The following is a 26,470-nucleotide window of genomic DNA, read 5'->3' as shown; positions in this document are numbered from 1 at the left end:
TATCAGTCAGGCTGCCGCTCTCCATCACCACGGGCTCACGTTTAGGCGCGCAGCCCTGGCCCAGGTACACAGTACTGCAGGATTCCAGCGCTCCCATCCTCTGCGCTGGGCAGGGCCCTCTGGATCTTTTACTGCTTCTATCTACTGGCAGGTATCAGACAACGCACTAACCTAAGGGAACGCACCCTTCCCAGGTGACTTTCCCAGAAAATCCTCTCTCTCATATTTAAATAGATACGAATATGGTAAACTATTTACCTGGTGCAGCTGCCTATTAATGTATGAACCGAGTTAACGCAAAAACCTTGAAATACATTTATCAAACTAAGGGCACCACACTACAGAGCATGAACGAAGCACCAATTCCCCACATCACGTCAGCAACCCACCTTGTTCTGCCTCTAGATGAGACCTTGATATCCTTCTGGGAGGACTCATCATCTGATTTCATGTCATCCGATGAGGGGGGTTCATGGATATTTTCATCCTTCTCCTTATGTTCAGACTTGATTTCTGTTGGACCTATAGCCACAGACTGGCTCTGTAAGCCACCTGACAATGCTGCAAGCAACCAGAGATCGGTGTGAGTGTCACAGGAATGAAACGTTTAAGAGAATCTCAAGCAGATACCGCAATGAGCAGCCAGAGCCAAGCAGAACTCTAGGAAGACCACAGGAAGAACGACGCTCGGGCCACAGGAGAAATCCTGCTAATGCTGCCGTACTTGGACACACGCCGTGGGCTGGTAAAGGGATCGTAATTCACAGGGCAGCTTGAGCAGTAACAGCTTAAGCTACAAAACCCACCGTGAGGACAAAAGGACCCGTGACAGCATAAGGAAACCTGCCTCACGTCTGGGCTGCAATGTAAGGGCAGAGCTGCAGTGACACGGAGGCTTGGGCTTAGGCCAAACACGCAACGCACACCTCCCTGAACGCTGCAAGCAGACTAACACGTAAGCTGATTTCTGCTTTCTAGAGCTTGCTTCTTCAGGCCGGAAAGGGAGGGAACTGTAAACACCTGTGTGAACGACTTCCTTTTATTGGCCAGACTGGGATCTGGCCAGCTCACTCCGCAACCCTCCTGGCTGACTGGGAAATGGCTGCAGTACTGCAAATGGCGTGACGGCTCCTCAAGCTGGAAGAATGTGGCTGTAACGCACAGTCTTCTGCTGAAACTACACTGGGACAAGTCTGACACAGGGGCGCCCTCAAAACTGTTGCTGGAATCCCTGGTGGTTTACAGGATTTATAATTAATTTTTATTTCTCACCATTATCTATGTCCCTATCCCCTGTATCGATGCAAGTTTACCAAGATCTACAACCTCACTGGGGTACTGCAGATCCTGTGCAGCATTTCATATTCCTGGAACGTTACCTCTGTAGCTTTCTTGTGTTTTATGATTTAGTTCTGTGCTCTGAGCAGAAACTGTACTGGGAAGAACTGAATGGTTGCTGTTCAGGCTGACACTTTCTTCCCGATGAGTCCCAACCTAAAGCAAAGCAAAGCAAAGATTTCTGTTAAAGAAGTAATTCAAAGAAATAGTCCAAAAATAGAAGTTTAAAAGACTTAAAGTATTTGCTGGATTAGAGAGCCGAGTTAAGGTTCTAGCCCAGTGAAGGAAAGATAGAGTTGAAAGATGCCATTACACTGAACGACTCGATTACACCGCACTGGATTAAGCTGTGTTCCAAAGAGTGACCAACACCTGTTTGCAATAACATAGCAACCCAGCAAAAATTTTTTCCAATATTTTCCCACAGAACACCACAGAACTGTCTCCCCGATTTAGACCTGAAGGGCACAGGATTTGTTGAACCTTTGATGGCTTTAACACAACTATCAAGTCTAGTCATTACAACATTTTGATCCTTAAAAGATCATGAGGAGTGATGGACTTTCCCGCATGTGAGAAGTGTGCGTACCGCCCTACGCTCATGTATAGAGATCCAGACACATCTGTTTATAAAAGATACAGATAACACCTCCTCACTTCTCGTTCACTGAAAGAGGACTAAGAAAGAACTGGATCTAATACAAAAATACTACTTTATTCACTTCTTTCTCATTTTTATCCTTTTTCAGCTGAACACATTTAGTTTAGTCCCACTACAGAATCTTAGCACACAAAAATAATGCAGGCATCTGACTGTTCTTACCACCTCTCCCAGTATTGTCTAATCTGCTCCGTGATGTAAGACAGCTACAAGTGCGCATACCTAGCTCAAAAAGGGAAACTTCTTCAGAATCCTGCTGCTTAGTACAGAACACTTAGCAATGCAAACCTCTATAAAAAAAAATATTCTTTTGTTTGAAAAAGAGGTAAAGACACACTGCCTATATTTAAATAATTTGGAACGCAAGTCATTTAAAGCTTTTGATTCCTAAAGACACAAAAGTCCTTTAAATATTTATAATATAACCAACATAATACAATTAAACAGTTAAAAAACTGAACAAAGATGAGGGATTCTGCTATTATTTGTATAGTTACAAAAACTGGCTACAGATGAAGCTTTTTATTGGAACAGTAGCAAACATGTCAAGTAGAAGATTAAGCCTTTAATTAAATAGGTTTATTGCCTGGAGTTACACATGAGAACCACTGTTTTTCAATAAATCCTTCAATCCTAGTAAACTGCTGAGCTTTGAATCCCTCTTGAGTAATTAATGCAGCTTTTACCTTTCATGTCTTAGTATGGGTTTTACCCAGAGAGAGATAAATACCCTTATGCAAGTTTATCCTTTGTTTAATATACACTCGTTCCTGTAAGCTAACGCACAGGAACAAGAAAGGAAAGGGGGACACCCCCCCGTGCCGACAACCCACAACTTACATGAGGTCATTCCGGGCTGCTATTTCTATCTATTGTTCTGCAGAAAATCTCCTCTTGTATACTGCGGAATATCTGTTGCTATTTAAAGTGTATTTTATCTCCCTTTGTGCGTAACAGGCTTTGTTTGTGCGAAGTTTTGCTATGGGTACAGCCACCTCAGCTCTCGCAAATGTCATGAATTCACTCAGAGTAAGCAGCGGAGCCTGACTCTTTCAGCCTGCAAGACAGAACTTTACAGTGGGAACGTGAAACTCATTCTCCACGCTGAACTTCCAAAAATGAGTCTTTCCCTAATTCTGCCCCGCAGGTTGTGTGTTTTATTATATTCTTCTGGTCATGCTTAGTCCTAACACATGAGGGTGCTTTTATTCAAGCTACAGACTATTAATCACTTCAGGGCCAGGTTTGTTCCAAAGTCTACTACTTAAACTCAAAGATTTCTTAAAGCTGTGTACAAATGTAGCAGCTGCCAGAACCCTGGCAACTTTCAAATCTAGAGCTAATCTAAAAGTGATGGATTAGCACATCAGTTCTGATAAAGGCAAAAAATAATTAGAAATAAAACCTGAATTCAAGTCCATGTTCCAGTCCTTTGAAACAAAGCATACAATTTGGATTAACAAGATTTATACAGAATTCTTAAGAGCACAAGTGTTACAAAACTGACTGCAACGTGAATTTTTATGTCTGATCTGTGATGTACTAGAAAATCCAAACCAGCAAACACAAAATCCCAACCCCGAGGAACTGCTGAAAGTCACTGTATCCCTGTGCGAAGGCCAGGAGCTCTGTTCCCTGAAAGCACAACTTATCAGCGACAGCTTCAAGGTGCCAAATTGGATCTTCAGTATCTTAAACAGCGAGTTTAGAAAATGCAGTTTGCTTTTCTTTCCCTGGACTCCCGACTCCCACTTTCCCGAGTAAGAGGCTCTCCCCCATCTGCATTTCAATGGAGTGCAACCTTGGGCTGCAAGTCTTCTGAAAGGCATATTATGCCATCCGCTCCAACGCCTTCAGAACAAACAAGCTTGCGACATGTTTTATTACTATTATTTGTAAGTGATTCTCAGTCAAATCATTTCCCAGCACTAAGGGTGGCTGGGGCAGTGCATGTCCATGGGCAGGGACCTCCTTGGGGCTCCGAAGCTTCTCGGGCCCTCTCTCTGGCAACAGGGCACTCTTTGCTACGAGTGCTATAACCATTCCCAGTGGAAAAATACTTGGGAAGTACCTGCAGAATACGTGTGGGAGTGCTACCGGCAGCAGCTGCCGGCCCCCCGCTCCCTTCCTAACCCCGCTGCTCCCACAAACATTTCTCTCTCGTTTCCTGGTGGATTTCATTTCCCAGTGGATTCTGTCTCCCTGCTCCCCAGTCCCAGCTGGGGACACTCCAGCTGTGCGGGGTGGGGCTGCATTAGCATACAGCTGCATGCCCCATGCCCCGCCCCCCCCCCCCCCCCCCCCCCGCAACGCCCTGCAGGATTGGTTCCCTAAGCCAACGATCTGGGTGCACATTCCCTCTTCCCCGAGCTAACCTCGTCTGATTTTCATGATCCCTCTACAGTGAGCCCCAAGCACGCTCGGGCACACAAAACAGAAGACAAATGGAAAGGCTGGCACGAAACTGAAGTTGTCAGTTGCACACGGCGTTTGTTAAAAACATATTTCAATCACTCACCTTTGCGTATTTTCTCTAGACCATGACAATCTGACACATATTTAGGATTGTCGGCAAATCCAAGAAGTTACAGCTCAATAAATCACAGCTCGGGAAAAAGGAGAGCCCTGCATGCCAGGCTGCGCTGCGGCCGCTTACCAAGTGAGCTGCATTTACTTCTGTGCATTTCAACACCGACTTGTACACAGGACAACCCACAGGCATGCTCAGACTTGTACATTTAAAAAAAAAAAAAAAGTACGAGTGCAGAACTTAATTCAGTTGATTTAAGTGACAGCATTTGGGATCTGAAACCAGAAAACCAGTCAAGTGGTTTTGGGAACTAAGTAAGAACTAGACAAATCGTGGCAACTGCTGACACACTGCTGCACGCAGGAGAATCGAACGTGACACATGGGGAAAGGACAGCCTCTGTCCTGGTAACGTTGGCTCTGCATCTCATCTCCTGCTTCAGTTTGATTATTGATTTTCAGCTCTTAGCAATAACAGCTTTTGAGAACTAGGAAAAAAAAAACTTAAAAAAATAATCAGTCTTTGCTCATATTTGCTATAGATACATGTACTTTCCAAGCCATGCTAGCTGGTCGATCTGGCCACAGTCAATAACATCATTTTAACTAAGGTGAGCCCAATTAAGACAACGAAAAGGGCTTTGGAATCAAGAGTTTTACACCTCAAGAAAGCTCAAAGTTCAGCAGGATGTTCTGTCTGTGGAGAAACAGCAATACTTGGAGAGCTTTGAGCAAGAGCAGAGGTTGGCGTTGGCAGCAAAGCCACCTCAACCACCCTTTGGTGCTTCTACAGTATGGCAGACGCAGGGTGATCGCCGATTTTCTTAGACTCCTGCTATACCTGCAAAAACCCCTGTGACTTAGGGATTGAGTTTCATCCTTAACTGAGTTTCCAGGCCTTTTATTTATTTATTTTTAATCAATTCAGGCTGTTCTTTTTCCATTGTATTACAATGAGAAATAAAAAGCAGCTTGAATAAGAACAAAAAGAGTATTAGTTCTTAACTCTTCAATAATACATGAAATAAAATACAAATCAACTTCAAAGGCCACTTAGCAAATATTTGATGAGTTTGAGATATTAAAAATCTATTTGAGTAAGTCTAATGGCCAGCCCAGCTAAAAAGAAAACAAGACCATTCACAGAGAGCAGGAAATGAAGTCAACTGGAGTTTTAAAATAAATTTGGCTCAAAAATTAAGCAAATGTTAAAATAAAACCATGTCTGGTTACACTAATTACATAAAAAGGAGTCAAATTACTCATTTCCGAGCTCCTTCTGCCAAGATCATCTTCTTCAAGGGAAATTAAATTTTTTTTTTCTATTTTTTTCCTAAAGAACAAAAATGTTTTGCATAAAGATCTCGCCCTCCCTCGACAAGGAAGTTTCATTTAGTGCTGAATCCCAATGAACATTTCCTGACCAAAACACCCTACGAGCCTGTCAAACAAAAACAGCTAAACACCCTTACCAATGTTGACGATTCTCATTATGTCGGCCAATACTCACTATTTCTTAACATTTACTGGAGGTCCTCTACAGTGAAGTAGTATTTAATTCCTGAACAAAGTCTAGCTCTTAGAGTTCAGGTGGTGCGTCAAATACTCTGCTCTCCTACATCTGCTATTTCAAGAAAAACAAATAGTAAGCAAGCATAGCTTAACATTAATTGATTATTGAATACTCTAAGAATTACGGCTCATACTTGGGGAGCAGTACTGAAATGCCGTCACCACTAATAAACCAGTTTCCACTGCAGCCAGATGTGCCAACCTCTGCTCTGCACATATCCGAGGACTCCATCCTAAGTCATGCTGAGCTCCTGCAATTGCAAATGATGTCAAAGGGCTCTCTTTGGGGAGTGGGCAAGGCCAAGACAGGATGCCTTCTGTTGGAGCCAATTATTCTGATGTAGCAAAATCAAGGTTAATCCGAGAAATTCTTTAGCTGACTCACTTTTTTTCCAAGCCAAAACTGACCTATAAGCTCATTTCACCCAGTGAGGATGAAATATAAAAGCAAATCTTTTTTGCATTTGCCTAATCCAAGTTGATTTCTAGCAGACAGCAAGCATCCCTCAATCAAAACTGCAGCTCAGTCCTTAGATGATCAATCAAGTCTGTATTACATTTAAGTTACACAATGTCAATTAAACTACAGCAGGCCGAGAAACCTTTATTATTTGGAGAGTCATTTTCCACTGTCACCTATTTTAATGGAAACTGAGTTGATAAAATACTTATCACAGCTTAGTTTAAAAGAGAAACATGAGATTTTTATGTACATTTTGGCACTATCTGCATCTGACTGTATCTGGCTTAGCAATATCGGGAGGTTCCACAAGTCAGATCGAGAACGATTGTGCCACTGCAATTTCAGTCACTCACTTCACCCCACATCATTAAGACCTAGGAAAAAAGTTTTCTTTTGCATGACTAAATTTCAGTCCGCCCCAGAACACTGCAGAACTTTCCCTTTAACAACATTCTTTAAATATTAAATGAGGCAGTATTAAGAAAATATTCTAAAGTATTTATGTATCACTTCCTTCATTACTAAAAGTAACTGTGAACTTGTATAGAAACCTAAAGTTGGCTATGAGTTTGGAAAGTACCTCCCTCCCCCAAAAGCCCCCAAACACATGCAGTGTATAGAAAGTAACCAGTTCTTTTTGATGTTTACTGCAGTGGTTCTGAAATTAATATAAATGGATGTGTGACGTGCGAATGGGAGAGCCTGGAACTAATTCTGTTTTATAGAATACAAACCCTTCAGCAATTGGGGTACCTAATTATTTTGATGATAGGTGAAATTTTGCCTTGATCACACAGTACCCAGCTGTGAATCTGTTTTATAACAAAAAATTTCACAGCATGTAACTGGTCTTTAAAATTACGCTGTAAACATGCAAACACATGGCACCACTAAAATAAGCATGTTCTAAAAAGCTCTTTTTCCTTTAAGCAGTTTTGAGAAGGGAGGAATGAAAAGGAAGAAAAAGGGAAGTGAGTAATGCCACAAATAGATTTCCTTTACTATATAATGTTTTTAACATATTTCTGATCTGTGAAAAGCTCGACAACGTTTTTTTCAAAACAGTTCACGGTTTTAAAGAAACTAAAAGAGATGGATTGAATTATTTCACTCTTCTTGGGGATTAATCTGAAAGTTGTTTCCTTTTCATTGTTACTTACACTACAGCTGTGCTCAAACTCCTTTTCATTTAGAAAAAAAAAAAGTTCAAATTTTGAGCCTGCGCACACTATGGTTCCACATTCCACCAGCTTCCTCCCAGTCCTCTGCCAGCATCTGCTATTGAAGACTAGTTCCAATTTACAATAAACAGCTTTTCCAGACCAGAACACTTGAAATTCAGTCCTTCTTGACTGCTTTTCCCATTCAATCTCCCTATTCACCATTTCAAGGAGAAAACTGTTCTGCCAATTATTACACATCTGGAAAAAATGCATGTATAAGCTGAAATGCTCTCAGCAGAAAGTTTCAGCTTTCTGCATATGGTCACAGCAGGATTTTATGGGCCACTGACCAGGCCGAAGCTAAGTTTTCCCATCTTTCTCCTCCCCCTCATTTCTGCCCACCCCCAACCCTCAACCCTTTAATTGGAAACCCACAGCAGGTGCAAGCTGTCTGCCATCTTTTCCTACACAAGAGTCTCAAATAGTTTCTTCCTGGTAAAGGTTGATCTTACAGTCCAACTCACTAGCTCTAAGTCAATTTAAACCCATCAGCTGTAATTGCCCTGCATAAAGACCGCGTTTAAAACCAGCATTACCATTGATGCTTGTCTGTTGGTTGTTACAAGGCTAGATGCTCCGTAATTTGAGTTCAGGCTTCCAATTGGCCCGTTGTGGGATGGTCCCAATAAACTATGTATATCTCCATGGCCACCTGATAGGCTTGTGGAAGGCCCCACAGCATGATTTCGTAGTACATGAATGGCATCATCGAGTCTGTCCAAGCGATCCTCCATCCGCGACTGCTACGGGGATTGAAGAGGGACAGTAACAGCCATTACTGAACACATCTGCAGACCCATTATGCCGTTAACAGTTTCTACCTCGGAGATATTAAAGATAGAAGATGGAATGCAGTTTCAAAAGACTTTGAAAGCACCTACCAGCACTACAAACAAACAGGAAAAAGAAAAGATATCTGGAGATTTTGCTCGAGATAGCATTCATTCCACAAATAGGTGGCAGCTTTTAAAGTGAAGCTTATTATAAGGTTAATGTTACTCAGCTTCTATTACATGGCATGAACAAGAAAAAAGGAAGTGCTACAAAATAAGCTATCTAATACAGGACGAGAAAGCATGATCATAAAATCAGCCTCACCACGTTGGTAACAATTAAGAGAGGCAGTGGCTTTTTGAGAACCTGTATTACAAAAAAACTGGACAAAACTTTAAGTTATCATTTTCTAAAATGGATCTTTAAATAGATTAGATATTTCAGAAATAAAAGCGAGTTCTGTATGTTACTGCAGAGAAGTCTGTCTTAAAATTACTTCCCTTAACAAAAACCAAAAACAAAAACAAAAAGACACAGCAGAAAAACCCCAAAGCAAAACCAATTCTGACATTGCAACTCTCTAGAGAAACAGTAGCATGTTGGGAGTCAAAAGGTGGGCAATATGCTACACTAATTTAAGTTTTTAATGGGGAATCTGAAGGAAGCATTAATTGAAACACAAAAAGGCACCATCTAAAGTGAAATAGTACCTCACAGACATCCTTTAAGAAGGACATTGCATCTTGCAAATGCTCGTGAAGTTGCTGTTCAACTCGATTTTTCTGGCAAAGTCAAGACAGAACAGGAAGCAAAGCACAGGTTAAGATTAATTCAAAAAAGAGGTGAGGAAACAGCTGATGTGCATGTCAGCAATAAATTGTTAGTCAAGTTAATGCAACAGAGATCTGATTATATTAAGATAAGAAGAGGCTAATATTTAACACTGCAGTTATGTTAGGATTCCAAGATGTACGTATCAATTATATACTTAATTGCAAAAATATTGAAGAAAAGAAAACTCATTTAGCTTATATATATTCTTGTTAGACAGAAAAAAAATAATTACATCTGTGGAAACTAGAAGTATTAACAGGTAATCAAAACCTTCCCTCCATTTTTTCCCCTTTCCTTCCCGACGCTGTATCAGAAATTTAAGAAGTCAGTAACTTAAATCCTCTGCTGAATCTTCAAAAGAAGATTTACAATACTGTAGATTATTTCCTGTGTGTTTTTCTGTAAAATGTTTCATTAATTAATAAATGAACATTCCCCAATAGCAAATAATAATTACAAATAAAACATATTTAATACTTGAATGACAGTGTAATGAAAACAAGCCCAAGAGACCAACATTTCAGGGAGAGAGGGGGAAGGACAAGTAAATGCAAAGGCACGAAGTCTTTATCTTTTCTCCAGACTGAACTTTAGATAAGAATTAGCTATGGATTTGTGAAAAGGTACCAGAATCTCATAACAGCGCTTTAGCACCAGCTGTCCTCAGCACAGAAGCCTGATGCCCAAGGAACAGATGGTGAAAGACACACCCTGCACGTCTTATATTGTTCAACTGAACAGGCCATTTGTTAGCAAAGAATTCATTTGTAATGCTATCCTACTGTTTCCTTTAATGATATGCAGGATTTACACAAAACCAAGCCTTCAACTCTTAAGTAAGAAGTACTATGTTGCTTTCAACAAATTCTTACCAAGGAGTGTAGAGAGTTTTCATAGTTTGGAGACGAGGGGGCTTGTCCTCCACTCCTAGACCACTGACTGGCACCTGTCAAAATTGTCTCGGTTAACGCACAGATTCATGCAGCATAAGTGGGAAGCAGAGACACAGGATTTCTCAATGTAATTAAAATCACCATATTCTGCGTAAAGGTAAGCTAACATATGGGTATACAAAGCAGGACAAATGCCTTCATTCTGCCTTACTGAGGGGTATTTTTTATAGCAGTGACATCTTCGAAGTAGTTCAACATTTAAGAAGTGGTCTAAACACACACACGCTGTATCTGAAATACCTGCCTTCTGCCAATGTCACCATAAAAAGCTTGCTGAATTCTTTCTTCTTCAGATTATTTTCAGTATACGTAGGCATATCTTTAACAGTGTTAAAATACAGAACAAAAATATTTAAAGATGACACTGAATTAAGGGTAACAGGAAAACCATTTTGATGACACCTCTCTACTAAATAAGAAAAGTTAATATATGTCTAAAAGTTTCCTTTCTCTGGTCTAGTTCTACACTATGCCATTTTAGATTACAACACATTCTAAGTTTAGAGGGGTAAAACCACACTCAAGTTATTCCCATTTGTAATTTCTGATATATTTAAAGGTAATTTGGCAGCTAAAGAATCATTGTACAACAAATCGACAATTATATCCATATTACCTATACACTGCAAATTCAAACACATATCCATTCTAATCTGACATAAGTACACCCAATTACCATGTCAAATTTAAAAACTACTAGATGTGAAATGCAGTAACTAATAAAGCAGTACTTTTAAAACAAAGCCTGAAGTAGTACAACATGTATTTTTCTCACCAACTAATAATGCATCTTTTATAAAGATACTACATGAAATTCTATGGCCATTAGAGACAGCTTCCTTTCAGCCATACAAATGTAATAATAAAGCAATTACATTAATAAATTATGGACATACAATCCAAAGCAGCTCATTAAAGGAAGAGCCTGTGGGCTTGTTCTTTCAATAACAGCCAGAGCTGTACGTCTGGAAAACTGGGAAAAGGTTTAACAACATTACAGTCCCTTTGTTCAGAGAGCTGCAAGTAGTTACCTTTTAAAGAAAGGGTTTTATTTAACAAAAACAGTACAGCTTGCAGAGCTATTAAAATACCTAAATATTCCCTTTCTAATTAAAAAAAAAATAAACCATCTCCAATTTCATAAAAGCCCAAGGCTGCCATAACTGTGCTGGATTTCTCTTTTAAAATATAACAACATCAGTGAGTAAGTATAATTACCAATTTTCACTTCACACAGCTACTCTGGGTCTGGATCTGTAGTCTCCCTCTGCATTACTGTCATTTCTGAACTTGGGAACAATGCTTGGAGCCCCGCTTGTTTTGGCAAAGCATTAATGAAACAACTTTATAACATTTCAGCTCAGTGTAATTTCAAATTTTTTTTCCGGTTAAAACTCGGTTTTCAGAGACAAGACCATAGTCAAGGCTTTGAGAGTGCTCACAACTAACAGGACTAAGTGCACTACTTCCTACAATAAAGCATCAGCTGAATATTAAGCAGAAAGGCAATCAGTTAAGAAAAGAAGCAGGAGACTCAACGCTTGTGCATCTAGTCTGATGAGTTTGGTGGGTTTTTTTTAAACAACAAAAGGTACTATTACTTAATGTAAACCCAGAACAAAACTCCTGAGTGGGACTCGTCACAAAGGAAGCAAAAAGAAAAGGGGGGAGGCGATACTCAAACGGACAACCCAACTGCAACCTGCAGTTTTTAATCACACCTCTAGTCATGCTAGTGCTCTTTCTGAGCGGTGGCGCACTGTCTCCATGTCTGCGCAGGTTGCCAGATGGCACCGATTTCCTGCTTTTCTCATTCCGCTCCCCCCCTCCTAGAAGTTTGTGCATGAAATCCACCAATTATGTTAAAAAGCATCCTGGCACCACAAGCCCTGCAATTAACAACTGCAGCTTTTAGTGCAGCACCAACATAGCAGCATGAAAAAAAACAAATAAGCCAGGCAAGTGTTCGGATTTACAGGGGTCATCGATAGTAATCACTGTAGTATTGTTCCTGCTCTTAAGTCTCCCCAACACTAATCCTCCAGCTCCCCTTTCAAACAGACATGCACACTGGAGTCGGCGAGGGCTGGTTTGGCATCCTCAGAACCCACCAAACCCTTCTGAATACCTCTGATCCTGGCAGAAGGATTCTTAAAATGCCGAGGCTCCCACCATTCAGATCCGTATATAAACCTCACATACATATACAGAATCATTAAAACTATGCCCAGAGCTTAGCTTCTCGCATGTTTACGTAAAATTAGAAATTAAATGAGGGCAGGGAAGATGAGACACACACTATTGTCTCCGAATACTTGGGGGTTTTCCATCGTTTTACTCTCAAAGCTTTTACTTAAGTGAGTAAAACAATGTCATCAGTCCTTATTCAGTAATGTAACAGCCATTTAATAGCCAAACATGAGCTGATATACTTTAAGTGTCTCATTTTAAGTTACTGTCTCTCAATACTTCAAATTGCAAATACAGTGCTCCTACTGTAATTTACAATTAAAGGATAGGTAAATTATGACTTAGTCATATCTATAATAATAAGAATGCTAAATAAACAAAGAACTGCAAAAGAGGAAAACCACAATGAAGGCTAAAATGCTCCAAAATATATTATTTTAGTATACATAAAACATTTGTTTTATCTGCAATAACTTTTTGGGTCAGGACAGAAAATGGCAACCAGGAGTATAAATAGCAATAAATATAGTAGTAATTACTTTACATTGTGCTTCACTGTGTTCTTAGTTACTCATCTGGGAATAAAGATAAAAGTCCAGATTCATAAATGAAGGTAATTAGCTACTGGAGCAATTTACCAAAGGCTTGATAAATTCTATATCACCGGAATTAAAGGGGGCGGGGTGGGAGGTTAGAACTGTAAAGCAGATGCTAAGTTTGCGCCTGACAAGGATTTCAATATTATTTGTTTACATCTACTACTATCTTAGCCATCAGAATCCAGAAGAGGGAATACAAATCAACGTGAAAATTTTGGAGAGTTTTTACATTTGATACCGGTTCCAACAAAAGCATCAACAGCAAAGGGAAAACTCAAACTTTAGGGATCTCAAATTTACATTTTGAAACAAGAAATCAGCTAGTGCTTTCACGCTTACAAAACAAGGTGTGGTATCTAATCAGGAACTCCAATAGGGTTCTTTAAAAAATGTAAATACTTTGAAACGTCAGAACTTTCTTCCAGCCACAAAGTATTTTCAGTATTTACTTTGATGTTAAAAAGAAAATAATAATAATTTTCTGGTCTGATCTGCCTGTTCAGTACAACACAGATACACAAAACATTTTTTGTCAACTGTAATCACTAAATCAAAAATCCCATTAATCCCATCATTACTCAAGTCAACATGGATTTTTCAGTTATAGAAAAAAAATGCCCAAAGCAGCTGCTCAGGAATGCCCTGTCAGATATGCATTAATCCATTAAGTCCACAGAAAACCAGAACAGTGTCCATTAAATGTGTGTGAAGTATGAACGATGAAAGTTTTCTGAGTGACACTGCGTATCTAGATATGCACAGTCACATACATATGTATATGACACCATTTTGCGTGCAATAACTTTACTAATTTATTCATGTAGATTACAGAAGAGTTCAGCTAAGCTCATTCTGTACACCTTTCACTGTAAGTTTATTCTATTTTTTTATAAAAAGCAAAACACACTTGCAAAAAAAAGTGACCAACAGCCAGAAAGCTGTAGGGATATATTAAACAACCGAGAATGGGCAAACAAGACTGTTGTATAAACGTTAAATAATTTAAATTGTACTATAGGAAAGAACAGGGTTAAAGTTACATCATCTTGCATGTAATTCTAGTTCTTTGTTAAACAACAAATTTAAGTCAATGGAGCTTTCACAGTCCTCTCTATATGGAGAACAGCTGTTCAACTTTTACTAGACAGCTGAGGCCACAGTGTCTGTGAAAGCTGCACTACCACTAATAGCTGCAGGCAGCTGCCCACAGTTCATCTCCACACTGGAATGCTTCTTCCCACATTCACACTACAAACACACAAAGCACAGGTGACAGAGGTGGCTGCAATACACAGCATTTACTTCAAAAAATGCCAGAAATTCCTCTCCCATAGAATGAAAGCATTCATGAAAGATATGAATGAAAAGCTATCTTATGTAAAAATTGGACAGTCGCATAGCCTACTATATTTTCATTAGAGGGAACACACATCTGCTGGGTTTGTCACTGGAAGCTGCCACAGAATTTTAACATATAGCTTTAATAAACAACCTCAGCCAACTCACTCTCTGTACTGGTATCTTTATAGCTGTGATAGTACGTGGTCATTCAGTATTTTCAAAGATTATTTTAAGAAACTAATTTTCAAAGCCAGTTGCCAGAATTTAAGTGGATGCTCACAACAAAATAGTGAAGAATCTAGGTTTAGTGCAATGGAAAAATAAACAAAATACAGAAGTAATTATGCGAGGAAGCTACTGCTGATTTCACTGTGATTCCAAAGAGGATGTTTTCAAAACAACAAATAAATTATTGACAAATGGCTAGTCTCTACCTGTAAGAGGCGACGGTGATCCAACTGGTGTTGATGGATTCGATGGAAAACTACTGCTGGTATGATCAGGAGAATAAATCTAACAACAGACAAAAGAGATTGTATATCAATACGTGTTAGAATACACAGTAAAAAAAATTAGCTATTGGGATTCCTTTTCACGCTTTTAATTGTCACTCGATGCTGGACTGAAAAAAAAAAAAATTGATCCTTCCATCACAGCTCTGCTTTATTACACTCAAGGCTCTAAAAATGTCCAGAGAACTTTCATTTTCAAGCAGCTGTCAAAATAAGCACAGACTGTATTTGATAGCGACACAAGTATAACTGATCTTCCTGCCACTTCAACAGCAGCAGAAATTACAGCCTTTTTATCACCGAAGGGGAACAATATATTTAAGAGTTAACAGCACACAATGACAACAAACAAAACTTCAGGAAAATGTGGAGAAATAACGACTTCCCAAAATTTAGAGAGAAAAGATTTTAGCAGTCGACACATGTTATCTTATAAAAATTAGTCCTTCACAAGAGAAAATACCAAGAAGGCATTCAGTTCTAGTTACTGTTTGTACTACCAAACAACACCCATCTGAAATTTTGTTGCTCTTGTTATGTATTGCAGCACACACCAGTTTTCTCTCTTATTTTTGTATCAGTTCCTCCCTTGAGATACTAAACCTCACCTTGCAATAATTATTTCCTTGCTATTAAATGTAATTTAAAAGTCTTGATAAAAACAGAAGACATAATCCTGAAAGCTTTAATTAAAACTTAAAATTTCAAGATTCTTGGAAAATTCATTTTGTGAAGGGAACTGAATAGGTTTAGAGGCTGACTATGGACTTTAGAGCATAATTTTATGGGTCACCAGTTCAAAACTGTTTTACTTGAGCAGAGACCAAAGAGATTTGTTAGTCAGTTAAAAAAAAAATCTGCACTAGCAGTGTGGCTGATGTTTCTTCGTACAGACAATGTGACATTTCACCATTTAGCTGACAACGAACCAGGGCTCGGTTAAGCTGCATATTACATTTTCTGAGCTGACGAAACCAGGGCCCAATAAACCACACGCTCCTTCCTGGGCTATCATACTTTCTCACTACAAAAGACCCATCAGTTCCCTAGGGGAAACACCTCCTCCTTTTTATACATGCTAGAAAGAAAAGACATTTAAAAGAAAAAACTACCTCAGACCATTGTACGAAATTCATGCATTGCACATTGTTATAAAAATAAATCATCTTGGGCGTCAGTATGGGAACTGTAGAGAGCTCCTGACAGGTAAGACACAGAAAATAAAAGTGACACCAGAACAAAGGCCACCAAGTTTCCTTTGAAACAGGTCATTTTCCACTACTCTACCTGCCCATTTTAATTTGCTTTATTTTAGATGAGGGAAAACCTACGTTATACCAAAGCCACAACTAAAACACAAGGTCAGAATTCATTCTGCATGCAGTCCCTGGCCGCTGTGCTGTTAAATGACCAATGATGAACAACCCTGACACCTTCTGCCAGGCTTAAACGGTAACATGACTCATTTTACTGCAACAAATAAGACTCCTCCTCCTATCAGTCATGGTCCATTCCAATCAGCAGGGTGCCAATATGCCAGCGTCTAATGAAAAGGCTCTTAGACAAAAGCTGCACAATTGAGAGCCTGCAGAGCCAAACCTCGGAGCTGTTAGTCCAATTTTTTAAACACTACAGTGTACATTTCAGTTAGGCTTTGTTATGTTAATGTTATTGAGTCTAAAGCAACAAAGAAACTTAATTCATGAATCACTTTTAGAAGTCAACTTCCCTACATTTTCTTTTCCTTTGTGAGGGGACCAGTGGCTATTTAACTACTGAGACCGTACAAAGGCCTTTACCCTAGTTCTGAGGTAGGAATCAAAACATAAGTTATCACAAAGAGGTCTGATATAATCAACAAAGTTAAACAGTCCTCCTGTTTGATCTCCTCTAAATTAAAGACCAAGTGTTTTGATTTGGCATTAGGCAATGAAATAAACCAGATGTTTCTCCTGCCATATAACCCTCCATGGGCACAATCTTAAAGGGTTATTGTTTGGCAAATGTTCAGGGAAACACATTAGAAATGGCACGAATACCCAGATTTTCTTTTCTTTCTATCTATACTAGTTCATTATCCAAACTAATGCATAATCCACAGGGCTTTGGGAACTTTGTGTAAATACTTTCATGTACAATTCTCTTTCTTGCCTACCCTGAGATTAAGACCACAATTATCCAGGCTTAAACCTAAAATAAAAGAACCTTTGCAAATGTATTATCTGGCCTTACATGTTTAATCACATACTATTCTGTATGGTCTTTAATACCTAAACTGAAGAACAAATGTCGTATCCTCTGATGTTTCACACATGAAAGGCCTATTGTGAGATGCACATCAACAGAATTTCAGAACTACAAATTCCTCTCAACAGTTGTGGCAGTAGCATTTAAAATCCTGACAGAAAGGCACATAGCGTCGTCTTAGGGGAGAAAAAAAAAAGTCAAGACAATCCCAGTATTTAAACAAAACTTTGTTCAAACAGCAAAATATGCTTTATTCACTAGCCATCAAAATTCATGTGCGCTAGCTTCACCTGCAGGAGAGACCACCTCCCTCCTCTCCACAACCATGAGCTGTGCTCCTTGCCGAACCAACGCAAGCAGCGTGCTGGTTGTGCGCGTGTTGCGGGGTGCGGGGGAAGCAGATGGATGAGGCGAGGGATTTGAAGTGTGCAGACTATGGCATGCACTGATAGAGCAGATGGAATGCATCACCATCAGCTATGACAGAAATGATTTATGGAATGACCTGGCTGCTCCTGCCAAGCAACAACACAGGATGACAGAAACAAGTTTCTATGACAACCAGAGCCCACCCACCAGTTAAGATTAAACATTTCTGCCCTGACTTCCACTCGCAATATATTTAGAGTTCTTCCTCAAAACATCAGCCTGGTTTTCTCAGCTAGTGACTTGGGCAAAAATACCTGAAAGGATGAGAAAATAATTTAAAACAGGAGAGCAGTGGAAAACGTCACAAAGTCCCGCAGGTCTAACTGGCCAGCGTGTCAGACTTACAACAGAAATTTTGGCCAGGCTGCAGAGCAGCAGTCATCCTACTACGTCTGCAGAGCAACGAGCAGCCTGAACTATGTAAGCACTGCTATTTCTAGGAGTCAAAACTACCCCAGGTTTTTTCTGACAGGTCTCAAACAGACAAAGAGAGAGTGTTAACTGCCCTCTGGACTCCTGAATTGTTATCAGCTTGCTGAATCCCCAAAAGCAACAAGGACAACATTTTTCTGCTCAAAGCCAGTAGGTCAGAGTTCTCCTACCCAATATGGATATTGCAGACATTATCAGATCTGGTAATCTTTTAGCATATGACCCTCTGAGGGATGCAAGGGTAACAGGATCTGCACGAACATACACATTTGCATTCACTGGTATGAGGTGAGGGATGCAGAATCCAACCCAGGAATGGTCTTTTGGGGCTGCAAAGTAGTAATTTCTATCTTTTAAATCAGATTTGGTCTCCCTGTTTGCTACATACAAGAAATATGCCCCAGCCCCTACTCCTAACTCCGACACTTCTGCTACACTGTATCAATTATTGTTCTATAAAATGTACATCTGACTGTATTAATGCAAAAGTAATTGCTGTATGTTTGCATATGCAAACAAAGCTTACAGTAGACTGAAGATACTTGCAATGTTTTACATTATCTACGTTATTCCAACAAGAGTTAAAAAGTTTAAACTTTATGCACATAACAGTATTTTAAAGGCTATTCCATAAATTACAACTATACAACACAGCATTCAAAAGCCCTCAGTTTTTTAAGGCCACTGCGAAAACATTTTAAACCTTGAGGCAGGACCTGCTCTAAGAGTAAGGTTAGAAATATTTTACTATATCTAGAACGCTACAGAAAGAGAAATAAAAAAAATCACACCCTAAACTTTTTATGATTATCTTTTACTTCATCTAAACAATATTCTAAGTATAGCTACATATCTGCCCTAAATTTTTCGATCACTTAAAAAAAAGTAAAAATGAGTCTTCTACAAACAAAACTATTTTTCACTTGTTTTGTAGACATTTGTCTAGTATATAACATTACACCATAGCACATTATTTTAACTTCATACATGAAAACTCCTGATTTGACATTGCAAAATGAATGAACACATAAATAATGGATGCAGCGATCAAAATCCGTCTTTTAGATCTGAATATTCTACTTACAGATGCCAATGCCTTTCCAAGTGCATCACCTGTCTGTGAGCTTCCAGCACCATTTCCTCTGTTTCCTGTAATGTGGAAAGCAAACCAAACACTTATTTTTAAAGCTGAAATTTTATTTACTTTTATTATTTTATTCATCACGTACAGTTGAGCAACCACTTTTTAAATGGATGTTCTGAGGAAGTCGATGTCAACAGAATCAGTTCTCATTATACTTAAAAATTTAATTAAAACAATTAGATTTAAATGTAGATGCTCTCCTCTAAAGTCAAACACAGTATCACCGTGATAACTTCAGGCCCAAAAAGTGAAAGCTGTTAGAAAGAAGATTATTTTCTAGGATCACAAACTATTCTTGATGAAACATGAAAAAAATCAAAATATTGTATTATTGCAGCTTATTTCTAAACTGTTATCACTAAAGCACTGCACGTTTCATTAATTCTCAAAGTCAAATCCACTCAATGGTTCCTTGTGTGCCTCCTTGCTCCCCCTGCTCTAATTCCCCATGTTGTAGTCTCATCTTTATTTCAGAAGATCCCTGAAAAGCTCTTCTCCACCAAGCTTTCTGTCACCCCTGCTCTTAGTTGCATGTCAGCAGCTCTGCGTGCCCTTTTGCTCCACACACCACCAAGCAGAGGGGTTGTCTGAAGCCCTGCCAACTGGAAAGACAGAAAGGACCTGAACCCTCCGAAATACCTGCTTTACTGTAGAAGACAGACCCTTTAAAAACTGCATCTCCTTTCTCCAACTATCAATTTCCAATGCCAAGAGAATGTATTTAATGTGAATGTAAGCCATTCACATCAGAAACCCAAATCACAAAACACTTGCTGTTGCAATTTTGTAGCAGACTTGGATTTTCCAGCCTGAATTCCTCATGCAGATTCGTTAACCGGGTCCTGCTTGTACAGCTGTACATGTTCCCAAATCAAAGCCAATATAGTCACTTAACAAAATCCCACTTAAAATGAAGCTAAGTGCAAATCATATCAAACTGACTTGACTGTCTACAAGCACTTAATTTCTACCACTGTATCTTAAGATTTACAAGTACGTGCAAGGAACAGATGATCATCCTGTATTTCCTGCTTTCTAGGCAAGCACGGAAGACACTAAACCAGCCACCATGCTGGCTACTCAGTAATCTCTAAATCAGTTAAGTAAGGAATTTATGACACGGTTTATCAAGCTCCCCAAAGAAACAGCCTTCCTGCCTTTCTCTGGCACAGCACCTTGGTGACAGATACAGCAGCTCTAAGAGCTGCAGCACCAGTATTACCTATATGAGCGTGTACATAGACTAAACTACGGAAGGGTAATTGCCATTCAGTTAGATACAGTCTCCCGCGTGAAAGCAAATAAACCACTAAGTCTTAAGCTGACTGCAAAACAATTTGCCTCATCTCAGCCATACTGAGGACAGAAATGTCACAGTGATGTGGTACCCTTGATCTACAAGCATCCAATAAATTGAATCTTACTAATTTTGTGCATCATGTAGTGCTAAATTTCAACTTCTTGTAAAATTAAAGAGAAAAAAAAAAAGGCAGAAAGAACTTTTTACCCAGAATATTATCCGATCCATTGACAGGTGGAGTATGTGAGGCAGCTACATAAGGTGAACTGCTGGTACTGCCACGATGGAAGCTAGACATTGGAGGAAGACTGGCATTTATATCTGTAGGTGAGACTGAATGCGGGGGATAGCTCTAGAGAGAAGAGAAACAGACATAAGACATTAGGCAGTCTTTAAAGAAATGTTGCTATTTTAAGATACCACATATACAACACCCAGCTTTTTATTAAAGAAAGGGACTCATCCATCCTCTGAACAGACCACTATATAGACAATGATTTTTACGCATACAACAGACATAAATAGAAAGCCATAAATCTAATACCGTATGTTTGTGGTTTCTGACTACTGGGTTTTTAACTGATATACATGAGCAGCAACAAGAAATGAATTCTGCTAAGTTAGATCTCCATATACAAGTACAAATAACACTTATCTGTACTGTGTATCTTACCAAACGGTCATGTGTGTGCAGGCTGCCATAACTGCTGGACTGGGACATGTGGGAAGAGGAACCTCCCAGCATCCCACCGTAGCCAGGCTGGCTCATGCCATTGGATGAACTCCAGAGGTCAGAAGAATTGTGGGTCCCATCTTTTTTTTTATTTTTAATAATAGAGAAAACAAGAAAAATACATTTAATGAGAAGTCCAGAGTTCTATTTTCCTTCACAAAATTATTTTAAAAGAATACAGAATTCAGCTACCCAGACTAACATTGGCATGGAAACGGTGAGCAGTTTATACTGCATCTTCTATTTTCATGCCACCACATTGTTGCTATATTTATATATATATATATATATAAAAAAAAAAACACAAACCAAAAAACCAACAGAGGCTTTATAGCTGAAATACAATCCAACCGCAGCTGAGAAAATACCAAGTACTTCTGCTAATTACACAGACCTTCAGTAAGGCCAGATTTATATCAAAAGGGTTGATAAAAATTCCAGACTGAAAAAAATAATAAAAAAGGGGGTGGAGGGGAGAGAAGTTTGGCTAAGCAGAGATCATAAACATACAGTACAAAACATCTATTAACCTAAAATAAGTAATTTATAGTCTAAAATACCTTAGTACCATAAAAATATAAAAACATTTAATAGTAACAGATTTAAGTAACTGAAATGAGTACATTATATAAGCCTTAAACCCGCAACGTCAATGCAGTTTTCCTTCTGTAGCACACACTGAAGTGCTCTGTAAATTCCCATACTGAGAGACTATGCTTTCAGTATGCTCCAAAACCTCATCAGGCTGCAGTACGAGCTAATTGTGTGACGTAATGCCACGGAAATGAATTCTGCTCTCGTTTTGCTCAGTGCAAACCCCCCCCCCCCCCTTTTTTTTTGGCATGCTGGATATACAAGTATTTGAGAACTAAAGACTGTTAGCTGATATTGTACAGTCAAATTCCAGAACAGTCAAGAAGCCCTCACCTCATTTTTCTCTATCACTCCCGTGTACTGCTCTGAAGCCCCTACAAATCAAAGGATGGGGGATTCTGTCCATCTGGCCTGGGGTATAATCCCTCTAAATTTCAGACAGCAATTAATGTCATGAGAAAAAACTTTAAATCAACAGACAGCTCCCTTCATCTAACTGTTTTAAAAGTATATATAACTTTACCATAGGCTCTAGCACAGTATGTTACCTGTACACTTCCTCATCCATTCAGTACACCAGTGGCTGACTGCAGATTTCTACCTAAAGGACAAGTGACATCTACCCATATATTTAAAGTCATTTTACTCACCTTGCATAAAGAAAGTGCTAGCAAACATACTGCTTGGTGGCTTCGGAGACGGGTAACTTGGAGATTCTCTGTTGAAATCATCAGAACTCGGGGATGGTGCATACACCTAAATATTGGAGAGCAACAAAAGGTTAGTAATATTTGGGTGTTGTGCGTTAAAAAAAACCCCTTCTTAACACCACACAGGCACAGATCGAAAGCACAAATAAAAAAAGAACAGTGTAGCAAGCTGCAGCATTTGCTGCCCTTGTTTTATTTGCTTTTTAGCAAGTTGCCACAGTACAGAGGAACTACAGTAGAATGATCCTAACAACACACTTTCTGGTGTGCCAACTCAGCCAGGTGGCCTGATAAAAGCCTGAATGCTGATTTTGCTTTCTAAGTGCATGACTCGCACAGACTTGTTGCTCAAGATAAAAAAGCAAGATAAAACAACTGGGCCCCAAACAAATTTTATTTTAAAACAACTGTACGCCTGTTTGAATATTTAATTAGCTGGCATCCCAACAATCAGAAAGAAAAAGAACATCCAGTGACAAATGGAAAGATTTTAATGCAAACACTGTATTATCCATTCAAAAACTTGCACGCCTTTGTACAGTCATCAAAAATACATGTAACACAACTCCTGAGGAATAATCTTAAAACTGCAACATCAAGCAAATTATTTTCACACTGGCCTAGCATTAAAGAAAACCAGCACTGTTCTTTTTTCAGTGTAATACCACGTTGGAACAACCATTCTTAACTTGCAAACAATGAATTTTCTTAACAAGTTAAAAAGTGTAAGATGCCAAATAAACATAATTATTACAAGCCTTTCACCAGTGACTCTAAGAAGAAAGGTAAAACATATTCAGGAATAAGTCATGCCAAATCAACAAAGCCGGTATTCACAGACTCAAGGGCTCTACCCCAAACGTTAGCTGTTCTAAGCAATGCTATTTTTGCGTACCAGCATTTTGATCGCTATACAGGATACTGCAATATTAGTGTATATTAAAAGAAAAATCGGTTTTAAAAAGCAGCAAATTACAAATATGGCAGCAAAGAATACTAAAAACTTAACATTGAGGATGTTTTTTGCCACAGAGTAAAATATGTGGGGTTTATTTTTTTAATCCTTCACCTTACTTGTAAATACCTAAGGCTTCATAAAGACATACGATAATTTAAAGCTTATATAATGCAACTTCCAAAGTGCGCTATGCCCTAAAATCCAAAAACGAGGCACACGCGTGTTTCTACAACATTCACATCTCTTGCCTTGTCTTTCTGGGATGTTGTTTACCAAGCAGAAGAAGGGCCAGGAAAACCAAGCCGGCCCACAAAACGAGCGCAAGTTCCCTGAAAGGGAGCCATTGTTCTCGTGGAGGGGGCCTGTTCCGATACGGATATTTAGAAAGTGAAGTGGGCAAGTCCCGCTGCCATTTGCATACCAATACCCCTCCTCCCCGCTCCCAAATGCTTTTCTAGCCTGCTGTTGTCAGACCAAATGGCTGGGCATGTGCCTGCAGACAGCACTCTTTTATATCAGAGGGGCTGATTTACCACTCGCTTCGACTCGTTTTACATCTACAGAATTTCAACAAAATCTATCAAATTACAGTTTGATGGAATAAGGACTGGGGCGCAAGGAATTAAGCCAGGGCATAGCTGTCGATACCAGCCATGTGATGAAAATAGCAGCAGGTAAAAAGCCACCTGGCAAAAAGGAATCAAGTGGAAAACTTACAAACTTTTAGTTGCATGTTTGTTTTAACGTTTTGGGGTTTAAAATCAAAATAAATGCAAGGTTTTTTAAAAAAGGAAGTCTTTTGGAGAGCTTTTGGTCGTTATTTTACTTGCAAATTTTCAGTTTATGGAATAAATGTAAAATAGAGATGCTTACCAAACCTGAGTGACAGAATGACAATACATTATAAGCAATATTAACAGTGCATATGTATTTACTATATATGATGAACGCATGTATAGTTCATCAGACATATTTTAGCAGAAACGTCACTCTTGTCAAATTGTAAATACTCACACTCATAAGACTGCAAACATATTAGGCAAAACTGGGCTTAATTTACAAGTTCTCTGTTGTGCAGAATAACGCAGCATATGCTATAGCTGATGGATAATCTATCACTGTCACAGGACAGCAGTGGAAACAAAGCTTTACGACATTTAGCACCGCCATGGAGATGTACACTGATTAATGCAAAATCACCTACAATGACGAATTATACTTCTTTTAAATTGTAACATTATCAATGAGATTTGTAAACACAAGCTTCAGACTGAAATTTTAACATTTTACATAAATGGGTTATTTATTAAAACTGATTAAACACTATCTCAAAAGGGAAATTAAACTAGAAAACTCCTACAAACATATCATTTACAGATACATATGTACAAGCCATTAACATAATAAAAATATTATGAATTATATTAACGTAAAAGAGGCCCTTCTAAACAGCTACATGAAAGACCTAGCACAGACACATAACTTTATATAGTTTCTGCTTGTTTTGGTATCTTAACTATAGCTTGCAAAAACATAGCTGCAATGTTATGAAGCTGCACTTGTGCCAGTCTAGATTTTTCAGATCAAAGGGTTCTTGCGGCAAAACACAACTGATGTGGTCTCAAAGACTTCATTAACTCCAGATGTGGGGAAATAGCCAGCCAATTCCACAAAAGGAGCAAGTCTCTTTTAGTTACAATCAGAACTACCCACAAATTAAAACCAGGCCTCTGATGTCATCTGATCACCTGCAGATGAGTGCCAGGTTTTTTTCTGGTTAATGACCTAATCATAATTTTTATGTTGTGTTACTGCAAACAAAATTTAAAAGCAAAGGAGAAAATTTACTAAGATTAACCTGAAGTCCCCAAGATATAAAATATAAAAGTTTTAAATGAAAGAGGGGTTTTTTTGTTGTTTTTTTTTAAAAAACACACCGAAGATAAAATTTTATTTTTAAGTCGGGAAGCGACGTATTGGGGTGACTAGTTTGCTCATTCTGAAAGCCCTGCATGCACTAGGACCCCTACCCAGCAAAATGCAGCTTTCGGGGCTGCCAGCCCTCAGGAGGCTTGCACGGCTGCACCACAGCTCCCTGGTCTGCCCTGGTTAAAGGGCTTTCTCTTCTGCAAGAGCTCAGTAGGGCAGTTATAAATATGATGCGGCTGCTCAAGACTGCCTCTTTTAGCTATTAAACTGATAACAGGGACATCCAGGAGGCATCAAACCAGTTTTTCCTGGCTGACATTCCCACTAAGACAAGGAACTGTCAAAAGGTCAGCTTGTCTGCAGAGTCTCCTTGAAGAGGGTTGTCTCCAGCAGGTAGAAGAGGAGCCCATCTGCTAATCCCATGACACCAGGCCTGAAGGCATCGGATGTGTCTCCATGCTGACAACCAAAACACTCTCCGATTATGAATGGGAAATTCCCTCCCAATAAACACAGGCCAAACCCAGTTTTTTTTTTACACGGCTTATCAAGTGGAGGACTTGACTTTTTTGGAGCTGTGCTAGAATATCCATCAATTCTCATGCTGAAGTACTTCTGAGGGAAATAGGACAAATGAGCTGCAAAGGACATCAAGTCAGAGACCCACACTGGCCTCTTCCACACCCTGAACTGGTTTATGCTTCTCCAGTGGGAAAGGCAGGATGACAACTAAGATGTTTTTGAGGGGTGGTGGTGGGAGCTGAGAAAGCATTATCTGTACTACATCAGGTTTAAGCAAAACAAACACATCATCCAATTCTGAAACCTGCCCTGGTGATTAACATACCTAATAAGCACTATCATGAAAGTTACACAGACCTAATATATCTATGGCATATCAAAGGATTACACAGTGTGTTTACTCATACAGGTGCCAACAACATGAACATTAATTTAAAGACCTGCGTTTACCAAATTTTATTCTAAGTAAAACTTCCAAGTCTC

The 26,470-nt window shown here is 39.1% G+C and overlaps 1 protein-coding gene across 12 annotated transcripts in view; it reads right to left on the bottom strand.

The window, feature by feature from the left end:
- The window catches only part of TCF12 (transcription factor 12), a 173,860-nt gene that overhangs the window by 8,225 nt on the left and 139,165 nt on the right, over positions 1-26,470 (bottom strand). For 6 of the 12 annotated variants that reach the window (XM_037395904.1, XM_037395902.1, XM_037395906.1 and 3 more), the window contains 10 exons: positions 22,519-22,624; positions 21,215-21,354; positions 20,749-20,893; positions 19,182-19,246; positions 14,912-14,990; positions 10,267-10,340; positions 9,271-9,342; positions 8,323-8,529; positions 1,380-1,494; positions 390-561 (listed from right to left, as the gene is read on the bottom strand). In XM_037395904.1, the coding sequence (XP_037251801.1) occupies positions 390-561; positions 1,380-1,494; positions 8,323-8,529; positions 9,271-9,342; positions 10,267-10,340; positions 14,912-14,990; positions 19,182-19,246; positions 20,749-20,893; positions 21,215-21,354; positions 22,519-22,624 (1,175 nt within the window). The remainder of the gene's footprint in view (positions 1-389; positions 562-1,379; positions 1,495-8,322; positions 8,530-9,270; positions 9,343-10,266; positions 10,341-14,911; positions 14,991-19,181; positions 19,247-20,748; positions 20,894-21,214; positions 21,355-22,518; positions 22,625-26,470) is intronic. The other 6 variants (XM_037395907.1, XM_037395909.1, XM_037395911.1 and 3 more) reach the window with 3 other exon arrangements.

Source organism: Falco rusticolus, chromosome 7, assembly GCF_015220075.1.
Source record: "Falco rusticolus isolate bFalRus1 chromosome 7, bFalRus1.pri, whole genome shotgun sequence".
In the NCBI taxonomy this organism is placed as follows: Eukaryota; Metazoa; Chordata; class Aves; order Falconiformes; family Falconidae; genus Falco; species Falco rusticolus.
This window is presented reverse-complemented; position numbering and strand designations above follow the sequence as displayed.